This window comes from Arvicanthis niloticus, chromosome 13 (genome assembly GCF_011762505.2).
Source record: "Arvicanthis niloticus isolate mArvNil1 chromosome 13, mArvNil1.pat.X, whole genome shotgun sequence".
Classification (NCBI taxonomy): domain Eukaryota; kingdom Metazoa; phylum Chordata; class Mammalia; order Rodentia; family Muridae; genus Arvicanthis; species Arvicanthis niloticus.
In genome coordinates, this window is record NC_047670.1 from 34,476,376 (window position 1) to 34,492,637 (window position 16,262).

Below are 16,262 nucleotides of genomic sequence, written 5' to 3' on the forward strand. Positions count from 1 at the left end.
AGAAGAAGAAAAAAAAAAAAAGCCAGGTAAGACCCTGTAGTGGTGGCACACACCTTTTAATCTCAGCACTTGGAAGGCAAAAGCAGGTGAATCTTCATGAATTTGAGGCCAGCCTGATCAACAGAATGAGTTCCAGGATAGCTAGAGCTATACAGAGTAGCCCTGTGAAAATAAAAAAAATATATACATAACGTAAAAATGGGAGTTAAAGAAGGAATAAAGAAAAGGAGAGGAGGAGCGGGCAGGAGAAGGCAGCAGCACCTTTGTGCCCAGGATTTCATTTGTTCCTTTCCAAAGTCCTGAGACATGAGAGAAATTTGTTGGGTCAGGTTAGACACAGTTCTGGCTGCAAGTCCCTTCACCTCCCCAACTGTCTAACATGGGGCTATTGCCAGGGGCACCCAGCTATGCACCCAGTCATTCCTCTCTTGTTCAAGCCTGGGAGGCTCCAGGGTTCCTCTAATATATATAATCAGGAATATATATATATATATATATATATATATATATATAATATCTTCAGGATATATTATATATATACATATATATATAATATCTTCAGGATATATATATATATATTCAGGAGATATATATATATATATCTCCTGAAGATCCCCAAGAAGTCTACTCCTGAACCCAAGACTCTGACGTCACCAATATGGAGATGTGATCTGAGTACCAGCATATATCGCAGATGTGCCTTCCAATTCCCAAAGATCTTTCTGGAGAAACAATGAATGGGAGAGGATGGGGTATATGTAAGTCAGAGTCCAAGACAGATGAGGCAGAAGGTCCAGAGAAGAGACAGCATGGAGGGCAGCAGGCATGGGAAAAGAGTCATGAGGCTGGCTTAAAGACTGAGGGAGCAGGGCAAGCCAGAGCACATCTCTGTGAAAGCTGTCTCCCTCAAATACACAGCGGAGACACCCACTGTCCCTGCTGAGGCAGCGTGTGGAGGCCAACTAGACAGACCTCGGCCCTGTGGTTCTGGTGAAACAGGGTTGGGAATGCTAGCTCTTTGCTTAATCGTGCAAAGCAATGGCTGTGTCATCATGGCTCGTGGGAGCCTGGCCTCTCCTCTCCTGCTCTGCTCTGCTCTGCTCTGCTCTGCTCTGCTCTGCTCTGCTCTGCTCTGCTCTGCTCTGCTCTGCTCTGCTCTGCTCTGCTCTGCTCTGCTCTGCTCTGCTCTGCTCTGCTCAGATGCCGGAGAAGGAGCTTCTTCAGGTGGGCAAGGCTGCAAAAACATCACAGGCTATTGGCCAAGCATACTCTTGTGTTCATTTCTATGGACACAGAATAGCCTCTTAAGTGTGGCGGCTCAAAAACACTTCTGGGAGTGGGAAGTTGAGGGTCAGATACCCTAGACCCACATCAAGGTGAGGCTTCTGAGGGCCAGGAGGGAGTTCTTCCTGCCTCTTCCTTGCATTTCTTAGCTCGAAAGGCCAGTTTCAAACCATGGGAGGAAATTATGTTCCCAAAATGTAATTTGCTCCCATGGTCAATTCTCCTTTCTCTCCTCTTTCTTACCCCCTCCTCCACACTCCACACTTGTTATTGTACCTCCCCTGTCCTTCTCAGAAGGACATTTGTGGCCATATCTAGGTCCCACCTAGGCAGTCCAGAACAGCACACCCATCTCAAGAGCTTTAGTCATATTGTCAAGGCCTCTTTTCCATACAAGTTAAGCTCCAGAACTTAGAACCTAGATGTCTTTTGGGGGCCGTTTTCAGCCTCCACCCCTCTGGGTCCTTGGCAAAGCAGTATGAGACAAGAACACAGCTTGTGGATGTAGTTCAAATCGTGTAGTTTTTTTGCCCGAGTGTTGCTATTGAATGAATGGCTTTGTGAAGCACATTCAATCCAAGAATAAGTGTAAACTCTCAGCCTTGATCCTGAGTCTTTGAGATGAAGGAGGAGATGAAAGGGTTTGGGAAAAAGCTGTGGGTTAGGGAATGCAGAGGATCCGCTGGAGGGGTCTGGGGTAGGAGGGAGGGAGGGATCTGACAGACAGAATCTAACAGCTGTTGAAAAGCCTTGTCTCACCCTGACACGTGCCTGGGGAGCAGACAGAGCACACTGCTCTCTGGCTCTGGCAAGATGGAGTGTGTGCCGATCCCCCGCAAGGAGGGAAATGAAAAGGTTACACCAGGATTGTCAATATAACAAATCCCAGGAGCGTCTCGGCCTCTCTAAATGTTTTGATAGCAGAATTTGATGGGCTGTAAATCAGAGCAGGCCCGTCTTAAACATTTGATCGTGCCTTATTTATTTATGTATGTGGCACATGCAACTAGAATTGATTCCCTCTCCTGACAGTCTCAGGGAGGGTTTTTTTTTTTTTTTTTTTTTTTGAGTCTGCTTTAGAAACACATCACTCCTCTCCTGGCCCTGGGGGTGGAGGTGTCTTGGACACAATGGCAACCGCTAGGATGCTTCCTACACAGAATGCTTTGCCTTGGGGGAGAAAATGATCAGGAATTAGCTGCTTCAAAGTATGACTTCATCCTTGTGTTGTTTCTCTCTTTCTTTTTAAAATAAGATTAGTGCTCGGAGAAAATGGGAGGGTAAAGGTGTTCAGTGCGGAACAGTGGCCGACACACAACAGGACAGTTTCCTCTGAATGTGGAGTCAAAATCCACCTAGACCTCTCCCTAGGGGTTCGGGTTAACCTCGACTTTGTCGTTCCTTTCAACAGACATAACAGACTGTGTTTGCTTCGTTGGTATCGAAGCCAGCTACAGAGCATCTCAAGTACCCAGCATTCTGATGCGAGCCTCTGACGTTTCCCTCCTCCGTGTAGTAGACTGCACTTGATAATAACATGGGACTGAGAAGAATGAATCAGCCATGTGTGTGTGTGTGTGTGTGTGTGTGTGTGTGTGTGTGTGTGTGTTCCCGGGTAGCATTCTTGATCTAACTCCACCTTATTTTTAGAGAATCTAGAACTCACCAATTAGCTAGATTGGCTGGCCAGTGAGCCCCAGAGACCTGCATGTCTCTGCATCCCTGGAGCTGGGAGTACAGACATACTTGGTCACATGGGTACAGGGGATCCCAGCTGATGGCCATGCTCCACAGCAAGCACTTTGCTGGCCAGCCCATCTCCACAGCACCAGGTTGTCCAGCGGGCCTTCCTGCAGCCCTGATGTGCCAGCCTGCCATCATGCCTGGCATTCTGCTGTCTACTCTTTGGTGAGGTCGTTAAGGCCTTGCTTTCCCTGTCTCCATGTCCTTCCTCCCAGTTGCCCATCATCCCCCTGAAGAGTATCATATTCCACCCTCGTGTCATCTCAGGGACTTTGGGCTGCTTCTAGGCTCCACTGCATCAAAGAACATCACTTTTTCACAGGACAGAGTTGGCTTCTATCCAACCAGCAGATGCCAAGAAATGCCCATCGTCTTGGCCTTCAACATGACCACTGCTTAGGAACAAAAGTCCCTAGGCCATGCTCCCAAATGTTTCGGGTGGATTAGTTTGGACTGAATCTCAAGAATTGGCAGTTTTTCAAGCCCTGCCTCCAGGCACGGTGTGATGGTGCAACAGACGATTTGCTGACCTACCCATAAAATTCAAGTGTAGACTTAAGATAGACTGGAAAGAAGTCAGAAAATTAAGGGATGAACTCAGGGTCACTATTGGCCTATTGGCAGCAATTCCTATCATGTGGATGAGAGAAATGGTAGTAAAGACAGAGAAGGATGAATGGGTGGGAAACTGGAACTTAGAGACAAACCCAGGACCACGAATGTCTGCATCAAGTTCCACCCACTCCCATGCTAGCACGGTTTCCCCCAAAACACCTACTGGTCAGAAAACCTTGGGATGGATGATATTGTGACTTTAAAAACACAAAGGAGCAATGTCTGTTCCCTCAGGAATGATCTACCCTTGATGAACCGTAGTCCAAACTGCTAAGAGCTCTATCAGAAAGCCCAGCGGAGCTAAAAGCATCCTTCTAGACGTTCATGTCTTCGGGAGAGGCTCCCTGTCAAAGCTCCCAGACAGCCCTGTTATTTCCTTTGACAGCCTCAGTGCAAGTCCCTGAAAATGAGAGATGGCTCCCATGAAGGCCCCAGGTGTGATTTCCTCCAGTTCTCCCTGGCCTTTGAGCACACATACCCCAGACTGGGCTTTTGCAGACCCTCTGGCCTCTGCCTGAGTCTCCCATACTGGAAGCCAGCATAAAGGACCCTCCAGCAGGGATATCTCACCCCCTCCGCTATCTAGACATGACCCTTGAGCTGACCTCCAGGCTTCTTGTCAGCCACATAGAGCAGAGTCTCCAGGTCTACGCTGGGGCTTTTGCTTCTTCTTCCGTTGGAACTTCAGGCCACAAATGGAGAAAAGTCAGGAAATGACACCACTGTGACTCAGGACATGAGAGGAGAGAAGAGAAAGAGCGGGAAGGTAGTGGGAGTGTGCCAGCCTAGGGGGTCTCAGAGAGCCTCACTACTCAGGGTGACACTTGCCTCAGCAGCAGCAGAGTTTCCAGGAAACCAGTAGTAAACCCAGAACTGCAGGGTTACCGAGCATAATCCACCCTTTGGAAGATCCCCACACAGTTTGTAGATAAAGTCTGTATCCGGTGCTACTGCTCTGTGACATTGACCACACTCCTTGATCTCCCTGAGCCTTAGAGCCCACTTAAAGTCTTGGAGAAATGAAACTCTTTGGCATATACTAATCCCGTAATGCGTATCTACGGTCCTTTGCTGGGGGAAATGAGTATGGAAGAATCTAGTGGTGCCTGCGTCGGGAAGCAACACTGAATGGAAGAAAGTTCTAGATGAACAACTCTCGGCAACTACTCAGAGAAGCATGGGAGCTGTGGAGAAAAACGTCTCACAGTCACCTGGATCCTGGCTGTTTGTTTTGGCTTTGTTAGGATGACTGACGGATCACTTGCTGGGTCTCGGAGGCCTTACCTTCCACAATTACTCCTCTCTTCCTGCCTACCCTGCACCCAAAGTTGTCTCTGGGATCCTTCTGCCTCTTGGATCCTCCTTGCCTGAGAGGCTCTCACCCTCCATTGCCTGAAGAATCAACCATCAGCTCCTTAGTGTCATTGTCTAGCCCCCAAGCCTGCGTCTTCTCTCACGACTTAGCTTTGTCAAGCACCAGAGGCAGCTCTACTTTTTCAGAATGATTATGGTCGTCAGTTCAGAGGGGCTGTCACTTTCCTTTCCTGTACCCGGAAAAGGCACCCTCCCACCTTCGAAGCCCTGCTCACGAGGGGAGGCTGTGTGGTACGGTGCCAAGAGCCATGGGGCCGGATAGCATCTGTTCAAATCCCAGCTCTGCCAAGAAGTGCCTGTATGCTCTCAGTCAAGACTTGCGCACTCCCTGGTCTTAGCACTTCCATGGGCAGTTGGAATTAATCATAGCTACTTTGCAGAGTCATTATAAAGATTCACCCAGAAGGTATGGAGACTTTGCATCAGCAGGTCACCTGCCTCATAAAATGAAATAGAAACAGGTTTCATGATTCAAAACTTCCTTCTTCACTTGTCTTTACAATGCCCATGTGCTCCGCTGTCATCTTCTCGTGGAGGGAGATCCCTGTCTGCTTCAAGCCAGAAGTACCCCCATCCTGTACCCACCCCTTCCTGCTCCCTTCTTCCACATGGTGACCTCGGCTCACTGCTCAGAGAATCTCAGTACCTGAAGCCATGCCTGACCCTGACAGGTGCCTGGTCAGTCTGCCCCCAGCATTCACAAGTCACTTCTATGCCACTGAAAGGCTCCCAGATGGAGGGGCCCCGTCTGCAACGGGGCAACCTGTGCTCAGACTCCTAGACTCACATGTTGAGGTTCTAACAGCCTACTGTTAGAGAAACTCCGGATGAAGGTGATTAGTCTTGAGTTGAGTTACTATGGTAGCCCTAACCCAGAGTGGTGGTGCCCTTCTATGAAGGGTAGTTAACCCTGTAAATAACTCTAATGAAATTCACTGAGTTTCTCCTCCCCTCCACACACACACACACACACACACACACACACACACACACACACACACACAGAGGCAAGGACAGTTCAGTCTTTTGTTGGTTGGTTTGGTTTGGTGTTTTGGGGGGGTGGGGGAAGTGAAGCATATCAGTGTGTTGGGGGGTTATGTTTGTGCCCAGCTCAAGCCCTTGGAAACACCAAGACCACAGCTCACAGCTGTTCTATCGGGGTACCCATAACCCATTCCAGATAGTTCTCTGTATCTCAGTGTATATTTTATCCATTCATTTGTTTTTCTTTTTGTGCATGCGTGTGGGCCTGTGTGCGTGTGTCTACGCACCGCATGCATGTCTGGAGCCCACAGGACAGAAAGGATATTGGGTTCCCTAGAACTGGAGTTTACAGGTGTCTGTGAGCCACCTTGAGGATGCTGGAAAGTGAACCTGGGTCCTCTGAAACACCAGGAAACCCTTTTAACTTCTGAGCTGTCAGGTCTGCCCTCCAGCCTCCGATTTATTTCTGTTCTTGCCAGCTTTGACCACTGCACCTCAGGCTCTGCCCAGAACACTTTAGCTTCTGTGCCAGTGAGTACCAGGCTGCATGGTGACAACCTGGACCACGGCTTACATGTTCAGACAGACACCCCCAAGTGCTTGTCTCTACACACCCCCAGACCTTGCTACGCCAGGAGGATGCTTCCCAAGGCAGTGTTTCTCCCAACCCTTCCAGTGAGACCCAAGAGATGAATTCCCCAGAGGCCCCACACATCAGGAGCCCTCTCTAGCTTCTATCTTTTTCCTCTCTTTTAGTCCACTTTCATGTGTGCTTGCTAAGAATGTTTTTGGAAGCTAGTGCATGTTTTCAACCAGTCTCAGTACCCAGAGACTTGGAATGCCTATTTCATTACAATTGGCCTTCTCCCTCAAACTCACTTAGCAGATTAGAATCATTCTGCTACTTTCTGTAGAAAAAAAAAAGTCCTTTCTCTCCCTCACTCACCTCCGACTGATGTCTCTGTTCTACATAAATGAGGTCTCTGTTCACTCCCTCTTTTTGGAAAATGAAAACTCAGATGCTCCACGCCCCTTGGCCAGTGGGTGAGCCACATCCTCCTGTGTCAACAGTGCCCGTGCGGAATGTTGAAGCCTTCTCCTTCTGGTAGTCTAACACTTACATAGTCCAGCAAACCACCCACTACATGTGTGCAGACACATGTGCACCCATGCACACACTGCCAAACACTCCTGAGAGCTTGTATGATACTTTGCCACTTTATATGAGAAGCTCCCTCCAGTCCCCATGAAAAGCTTTTCCATTCTTCCCCTGCTGTTAGCAGACTCATTAAGAAAGCCTGGCCCTGCCAGCCCTAACCACCTAGGATCAGCCACGTGTCCTCAACAGACAGTGAGAAGCAGCAGAAGGGGATTTATTGCATACAACCACACTGAGAAGAACAAGTAGAAAAACAAAGTGGACAGAAGTCTATTGTGCCCAAGTTCACCTTCAGAGCACTAATATGAGGTCCAGGTTTGTTTTAAAGTAATTTTTTTTAGGTGCATTAATGTTTTGCCTACATGTATGTCTGTGAGAAGGTGTCAGATCCCCTGGAACTGAAGTTACAGATGGTTGTGAGCTGCCATGTGGGTGCTGGGAATTGAGCCCTGGTCCTTTGGAATCACAACCCATGCTCTTAACCTGAACCATCTCTCCAGCCCAGAGGTCCAGGTTTAAATCAGGGGAAAGAGGTATGCACAGCCAATCAGTCCTAGTGAAGCTGTGGGCCCGCCTGCACATCTGGCTCCTGCCTTCGTGTGTATCCTGCAAGCTGTCAGCAGTGTGTGATAGCTCTTTCTAGGAGACATGCCTTGCCTCTAACAGACACCAAGGCTTCAGCCATTCCCTTCCCTTATGTGCTACTATAAGAAAATTCCAAGCTTTTAAGCCTAGCACTTAGGAGACAAAGGCAAGAGGATCTCTGAGTTTGAGGTACTCTGGTCTACAGGGTGAGTTCCAGGGCAATCAGGGCTACACAGAGAAAGCCTGTCTCAAAAACACAAAACAGAAAGAAAAGGAAAAAAAGAAAGAAAATTGCAATTCCTTAGGGTTTTTAGACATGTCCTTAGAGACATTTCTCAGTAGTCTGATAGCCAGAGAGCGGTGTTAGAAGCATGGATTGGAGTAGGATCGTATGTGTCAGAGCAAAGACTAGGAGCAGATGCACGTGGATAATAGAAACAGAGACTGTTTATTAAGACATAGAATGCACACCTGAGCCTAGAAGCAGGGCCAGAGAGCTGGAGACAGTACCAGCTCGAGGTAGTGTTCAATTCCCACCCCAAGTATCGAGTCTTTCTGGGTCACCCACGTAGCACCCTCCCTCTCCTGCATTCGTGTATCCTGTACTTCTCCTGCACATGATCTCTCTCCTTTATACGTACTGACAGGGAGAGGTTTGTAGTCCGCTGACAACTGGTTTCTCTGACGTCAGTCTTGATGACCGTCTCCTTACCCCACTCTCCTGCCGCAGAGAGGCTCAGTGTAGCTCTTAAGAATGTCTTCACCCCTTCCAGGTTCCCATATTGAACAGCACAGATCCAGAGCAATATACAAACATTAAACAAGAGAGTAGCTATGCTCTTAACCACAAAATAGATCAATTTAATATTATTTATTGGAAAGCGCTTTGAAGAAAGCAAAGAAAGTGAAGAAACAGTACAGGGGAGAAGTTCACGTACAAAGAAATGATAGCCAGGAATGCCCTCTCGGTGGGGCGAGGCAGGGGTGGGGTGGGGTGGACTGTTCTGACAAGAGGCCCTGTAGCAGAAGTCATGCTCCTGCTCGAACAGCTGGAGTGTGTCAGCAAAGCAGAGAGGTCATGGGTCACGATATGCCCAAGCTTGCAGGCTGTTACAAAAGAGTGGAGTTCACTGCGGTGTGAAACCAGAGAAGCTGCAAAAAGCACCCAGAACCAGCTCTGAGCTTAACACATCCTTCTGTTGCTCTGGAGATGCAGCAGGGGATTTGTGGGTGGCTGTGGTACAAATCCAGGCTAGAGATAATGGCGGCTTCTCTCAGAGCAAAAAAAAAAAAAAAAAAAGTGCCTCTGAAGAGTAGAGTGGACAGGACTGCTGGTGAATTGGCCGTGTGGATTCAAGGCCCAAGTGGGCAATGGTAGAGCCATTGACAGACTGGAATGTTCATGTGGGGAGCACATGTTTGAGGGGATGAAATTCAAAGGGAAGTGGGGGGGGTGGTGGTGGAAGAAGCCAGTGTCAGCGCACAACTAAAGGCAGACTCAGCTGCAGCTCTGGCAGCCCCAAGGAGCTAGTCTGCGGTCTATCCCATATAGCCATGGTTAGCCTGGAATTTACTCTGTAGGCCAGGCTGGCCTCCAACTCAGAGATCCATCTGCCTCTGCTTCCTGTGTGCTAGGATTGAGGGCATGCGCCACCACTACCAGGTAAGACATTTTAATCAGTGTATTGGGAAGATCAAAATTAAAAAAGTCTAGTGGCCACCGGTTCATCTTCAAAAATTGATATGAGCTTTGGGTTTAAAAGAGAGGAAACTGAGGGGAAAGGTGCATAGTTAAGAAGCCCTGGTCAAAGTATGGTCCAGTGCATCACTGTCTGAAAGGTGATATAATAACAAATTCGTCTCTCAATCACTGCTATGATCAGAATCCCTTCAGGGTAACCCATGCAGCCTCCCCATCATAGATCTCACCTTAGGGTGGTCCGTCTTGTAGGACTTGCCATCACTGGAATCCACAGTGACTGCGGCTTTAAGACAATGACTCTTTGTGCCTTAAACCTTAAAGGAAACTGAGACAGCTCAGATAGGGACACAGGACTTCATGATGAGCGTGCCCGGGCTGAGTCAAGTGAAACTCTGAGTCAAGGTAAAATAGGCGGACACAGAATGAAGGCAGAGGTGTCCAGCGGTCATCCGGCTTCAGTTACCTGAGTAAGGAGTCAGTGCTTTTTAGCAAACTCAGCTTCTCAGAGTCTAATGCAAATATAGCCAATAGAGGGACGTGGTCACCCTCTGCTCTGCTTCTCCCATGGCGTCTCCTTGCTGCCACTCCTGAGGGATAGAGTGCTTCATGCAGAAAACACCAGTGTCCCAGTGACAGGGAGATCAAGCTCTTGGGCTCTCCAGGGGGCACTGGCCCTTTCCTGAGTCCTGTGCAGTTTGGCCCCTGAACCCTAGGATCTCACAGAGTTGCCTGTTACATAAGCTCCTCACTTCTGCCCCTGAGTCCTAGGTGGGACTCAAAAGCCAATAAGTCTTCCCTTTAGTTCTCTACATGTGACATATGCTTGTCCTCAAACACCCTCGTCTCCATTCTAAATACAAAATGACAATAAAAGTAATCAAAAGTAAAAGGCATCGAGAGGCCAAGAGTGGCCCAGCCCAGCAGTTCCCTGGAGTTCTGGTGACCGCACCTTTAATAAGCAAATTGTTCCTGTGGCCAAACTAATGTTTGTTTGATGCCGTTCCAATCAAAATTCGAATAGGATTGTATTTTGCAGTTGATTCTGATTCATGAGAATATTCAAAATAACTAAGAAAGGGTTCCAGAGGGTTGGGGGGGGGGGCGCGCCACAAGGAGGAACCACCATGATACTAACATGCACTTCAAATATTTAAAAAAATAAATTAACAATAAGCACCAGAAGGCAGCCCAGATGTACAGACTGGGCACCTAGGAGCAAGCTGCAGTAAATGTAAAACGTAGCCTGTGGTGAAGGTGTTTCTTACAGCCTACATAGCATACGCTGAAGAGATAACCAGGAACGGCTCAAGGAAAAATGGTTGTACTTAACTTGAGAGTGTTATACTTAACTCAAGATAAATTCAGTACTGGTGACTCAAATGTAAAATAAAAACCATTCAGTTAACAGGGCTTGGTATCAGGACACCTGTAATGCCAGCACTTAGGAAGCTGGGAGTTTGAGGCAGGCCTGAGCTACGCAGCAAGTAGCTGGCCAGGGCTTAATAGCAAGGTCTGATCCTAAAACTCAAAAGCAAACAAATGAACAAAATTAAGCCAAAAAGCTCTAAAGAAACCATAGATTCCTTATTAGGAGTCAATATGGTATACGTAAGTGGTCTACATGTGAAAAGAGAAAATATGAATTAATATACCTCATTAAAAACAACAACAAAAAAAAAAACCAACAGAATTTACAACTGTGAAATAATGAAAGAAGCCAGCCATAAAAGGAAAAAAATGATAATCTAAAACTTAAGGTTTTCACATGTTAAAAAAAAAAAAACTCTCTTAACAGCTGAAAGGCAGACTTTTAAATTTTGTAGCAGGTGTATTAAAGCACTTGTATAAATTAGTAATAAAGCCACTGAGCACCACAGTGAGGGAGTGACATAAAAAGATCATTCACAAAAGAGACAAGATGAATGGCCAGGAAGCCTTTGAAAACAACGAAGCTTTGGCAGCAATCAAACACATGGGGGTAAGTTCGAGAGATGGGTCAGGGGGTAAAGTGCTTGCCGTGTTCAGGTCCCCAGAAGCCACATAAGGCCATACATGGTAGTACATGTCTACCATCTCACTACTCCTACCATGAGGTAGAAGACAGACAGGCGAATCCTCAGAAATCTCAGTGAGCTAGCCTGTCACACGAACCAGTGAGCAAAAAGAGACCTTGTCTCAACCAAGTAGAAGCCAAGGGCTAACTTCCGGAGTTTGTTCTCTGATTGCTGTACACATGCAATAGCAGTTACACACCTACATACACCCTACACACACACACACACACACACACACACACACATGGGGTATGGAGCTTGTTTTGTGTTTTTAAAGCACAGGGGCTAGCAAGATGGCTCAGCGGTTAAGAGCACTGGATGCTATTCTCCAGGACCAGAGTTTGGTTCCCAGCAGCCACATTAGGTGGCTCCCAGCTGCCTGCAACTCCAGCTCCAGGAGATCTGATGTCCTCTTTTGACTACTGCAGGTACCCATAGCCACACCCACACACAAGCACACACATAGGAATAAAAGAAACCTTTTCTCTAAATCACAGAATCGTCTGGAAACACTTTTCCTTATCTACTTGTCAAGGCCCTTCGGTGGTAATGCTTCCTGTAAACCGAGTTGGGAGTCAGAGCCTCTCAGGCACTGCCAGAGGAAAGGCCATCTGAGGCGAAAATGCAGTCATGTGAGTCAAGAGAACCTTTTCCAGGCCTGTGTCCAGAGGCGGTTTATGACAGCCCGAACTGAGCCAACCGTGAGAGCACAGGCCTGCAATCCCAGCACTCGGGAGACTGTGGCAAGACAAGCAAGACTTCACAGCCATCCTAGGCTGTGGTGAGGAATGCAAGGCCATGCTGGATTATATGAGAGACCCTGTCACGAAAATTCAAAACAGTGTCATGTCCCTATAATATAAGAAGAGAGCATTGCTTTTAAGTGGAAGTGGGGTAGGTTCCCCCTTTAAGTGGAAATGGGGTAGGTGCCCCCTTTAAGTGGAAATGGGCTAGGTACCCCCTTTAAGTGGAAATGGAATACTATTTGAGAGAAACAAGGAAAGCACTGCACTTGGGTTGGTGGTTTACTTTTTTCTCCTTTGCACGACCCTACATTTTCTATACTTGTGTTTTTATGATAAGAAGCAACGTGTCCATATTTTTTTACTGCTTTTTGTATGGTTTTGTTGTTGTTGCTGCTGCTGCTGTTGTTGTTGTTGTTGTTGTGTTTTGGGACAGAATCTGACTATTTAATCCAGGCTAGCCTTGAATGACACCCATGATCTTAAGGCCTTAGCCATCTGAGTATGTGGATTACAGGCATGTGTCTCCACACCAGGCTCTCCTATCACATTCTAATGCCATGGAAACCCATTTGCAGGCCCCACTTAGGAGTCTTGCTTCTGATGTTCCACAAATAAAAAGCAACTTGCAACACCTTGCTTGTTCTGTGCACCCCACTCTGCACTTCTGAAGATCCTAGGATCTTTGTTCTCCATCTGTAACTTTGTTGCCTCTGAATGTGGAGACCCCAACCTTGTTTGCTTGCCTGGTTCCACTTTCTTCCCGGAGAAAAAAAAAGAGCGTTGCCTTTCATGTTTCCAACCCACTGCCACGCCGCCGTCCGTGCTTACATGTGTGTTTGATTTGGTGCCACTTGGGGTGGGCCATGGGAACAAAAAGCTGGTTTCTTTTGCACTGAGAAGAGTCACTGAGTCTGGCTCTGTTCTTGTCCCACAGATATGAAGCTGCCTGGTTTGCTCAGAGATTGCTACAGTTACAATTTTCTGTGCTGAAATCCTTCTGAAACACTCAAAGGGAAGAAGACTTCAGCATCCAAGGGAAGCCAAAGGCATTTGAGAGGGAGTAAAGCCAAAAGCCAAGAATCTCAGCATCCTGTACATACCCACTCCAAAAAGAAGCCGTTGTTCACAGGCAGGCACCATGGCGAGCAAACGGAAGTCTACGACTCCGTGCATGGTTCGGACATCACAGGTAGTAGAACAAGATGTGCTGGAGGAGGCAGACAGGGCCAAAGACAAAGGAACGGGCATGCCACCGTCCGATGTGACAAAGGAAAGCTGGGCAGCAGAACCTGAACACTCGTCCAAAGAAAATGAAGTGGTAGAGGTGAAATCTATGGGGGAGAACCAGTCCAAAAAACTCCAGGGTGGTTATGAGTGCAAATACTGCCCTTATTCCACACAGAATCTGAATGACTTCACGGAGCATGTGGACATGCAGCACCCCAACGTGATTCTCAACCCCCTCTACGTATGTGCCGAATGTAACTTCACAACCAAAAAGTACGACTCCTTGTCTGACCATAACTCCAAGTTCCATCCGGGGGAGACCAACTTCAAGCTGAAATTAATCAAGCGCAATAATCAGACGGTTCTAGAACAGTCCATCGAAGCCACCAACCACGTTGTGTCTATCACTGCCAGTGGTCCTGGAAGTAGTGATAATGACCCTGGGGTCTCAGTAGGTAAAACCCCCATGATGAAGACAGGAAAGCCGAAGGCAGATGCCAAGAAAGTGCCCAAGAAGCCTGAGGAGGCTGCCCCAGAAAACCACATGGAAGGGACTGCCCGCCTGGTGACAGACACAGCTGAGATCCTGTCCAGACTTGGAAGCGTGGAGCTCCTTCAGGATTCACTGGGACACGTCATGCCTTCCGTACAGCTGCCACCAAATATCAACCTTGTCCCCAAGGTCCCCGTCCCGCTGAATACTACCAAATACAACTCTGCCCTGGACACAAATGCTACCATGATCAACTCCTTCAACAAGTTCCCTTACCCCACCCAGGCTGAGCTCTCCTGGCTGACGGCGGCCTCCAAACACCCAGAGGAGCACATCCGAATCTGGTTTGCCACCCAGCGTTTAAAGCATGGTATCAGCTGGTCCCCAGAGGAGGTGGAGGAGGCCCGAAAGAAGATGTTCAATGGCACGATTCAGTCAGTACCCCCGACTATCACTGTGCTTCCTGCTCAGCTGACCCCCACGAAAGTGTCACAGCCCGTCCTCCAGACAGCCCTACCATGCCAGATCCTTGGCCAGCCCAGCCTGGTACTGACTCAAGTGACAAGTGGGTCAACAACTGTCTCGTGCTCTCCCATCACACTTGCCGTGGCTGGAGTGACCAACCATGGCCAGAAGAGACCTCTGGTGACTCCTCAAGCTGCCCCTGAGCCGAAGCGTCCACACATCGCCCAGGTGCCAGAGCCTCCACCCAAGATGGCCAATACCCCGCTCACCCCAGCTAGCGACCGCAAGAAGACCAAGTTGCAAATTGCCCACCTTAAGGCAAGCTTCTTACAGAGCCAGTTCCCTGATGATGCTGAGGTCTACCGGCTCATTGAGGTGACAGGCCTCGCCAGGAGTGAGATCAAGAAGTGGTTCAGTGACCATCGCTACCGGTGTCAGAGGGGCATTGTCCACATCACCAGCGAGTCCCTTGCCAAAGACCAGATGGCCATTACCGGCACCCGACACGGTCGCACCTACCACGTATACCCAGACTTTGCCCCCCAGAAGTTCAAAGAGAAAAGCCAGGGACAGTTGAAAACCCTGGAAGACAGCTTTCTGAAAAGCTCTTTTCCCACCCAGGCAGAAGTGGAGCGGCTGAGGGTGGAGACCAAGCTGAGCAGGAGGGAGATCGACTCCTGGTTCTCAGAGAGGCGGAAGCTTCGAGACAGCATGGAGCAGGCTGTGTTAGATTCCATGGGGTCTGGCAAAAAGGGCTCAGATGTGGTAGCCCCCAATGGTGCTCTATCTCGACTTGACCAGCTCTCTGGTGCCCAGTTAGCTGGTTCTTTGCCCAGTCCTTCATCAGCAATTGTACAAAATCAAGAACAGGTTCACCTGCTCAGGAGCACTTTTGCGAGAACCCAGTGGCCCACTCCTCAGGAGTACGACCAGTTAGCCGCCAAGACCGGCCTGGTCCGAACTGAGATTGTACGCTGGTTCAAGGAGAACAGATGCTTACTAAAAACTGGAACATTGACCTGGCTGGAGCAGTACCAGCGGCATCACCTGTCAGATGACCATGGCCATGATGTTCTCTCAAGAAAAGCGGCAAAACAAGTTGCTGAGAGCCCAAAGAATGGAAGCGAGGTGGCTCACCAGTATGCCAAGGACCCCAAAGCACTCTGTGAGGAGGACTCCGAGAAGCTGGTCCCAAGGATGAAAGTGGGTGGTGATCCAGCCAAGGACTGTTTGACAGGCAAGCCTTCAGAGGCCACCTCAGACAGATCAGAGGGCAGCCGAGATGGCCAGGGCAGCGAGGAGAACGAGGAGTCAGGCATCGTGGACTTCGTGGAGGTGACCGTTGGTGAGGAGGACGCCATCTCAGAGAAGTGGGGTAGCTGGAGTCAGAGAGTAGCAGAAGGCACAGTGGAGCGGGCAGACTCAGACTCTGACAGCACCCCTGCGGAGACTGGCCAAGCCTAGACAGGTAATTCTGCCTGTTTACTCCAGAGAATGGGCGAGTGCAGATTTCCTTTTTTTAATTGGCAGTATTAATATAGATGATGGGCTCTAAGATGTTGACAAAGATAATGTACTTTTTAAAAAATTAATGTATTGATTGTCCATATATGTTGACACAATTCATCCATATTGATCAGATATGTCGTTGGCATGGTGTGTTCAAGAGTGTTTTGGATTTCAGATTTTTTTTTTCAGAATTTGGAATATTTGCACATATAGTGGGGTATCTTGGGGCTGGGACCCTAGTCTGAATCTGAAAATATTTACGTTTCATATTTACATTATATATATATATATATATATATATATATATATATATCCCAAAGGT

The 16,262-nt window shown here is 48.2% G+C and overlaps 1 protein-coding gene across 1 annotated transcript in view; it reads left to right on the top strand.

Moving 5' to 3' along the window:
* Zhx2 (zinc fingers and homeoboxes 2) overlaps window positions 1–16,262 on the top strand; it is a 149,267-nt gene that overhangs the window by 118,051 nt on the left and 14,954 nt on the right. The window contains exon 3 of the mRNA XM_034516705.2: window positions 13,181–15,899. Coding sequence (XP_034372596.1) covers window positions 13,385–15,895 — 2,511 coding nt within the window. The 5' untranslated portion in view covers window positions 13,181–13,384 and the 3' untranslated portion in view covers window positions 15,896–15,899. The remainder of the gene's footprint in view (window positions 1–13,180; window positions 15,900–16,262) is intronic.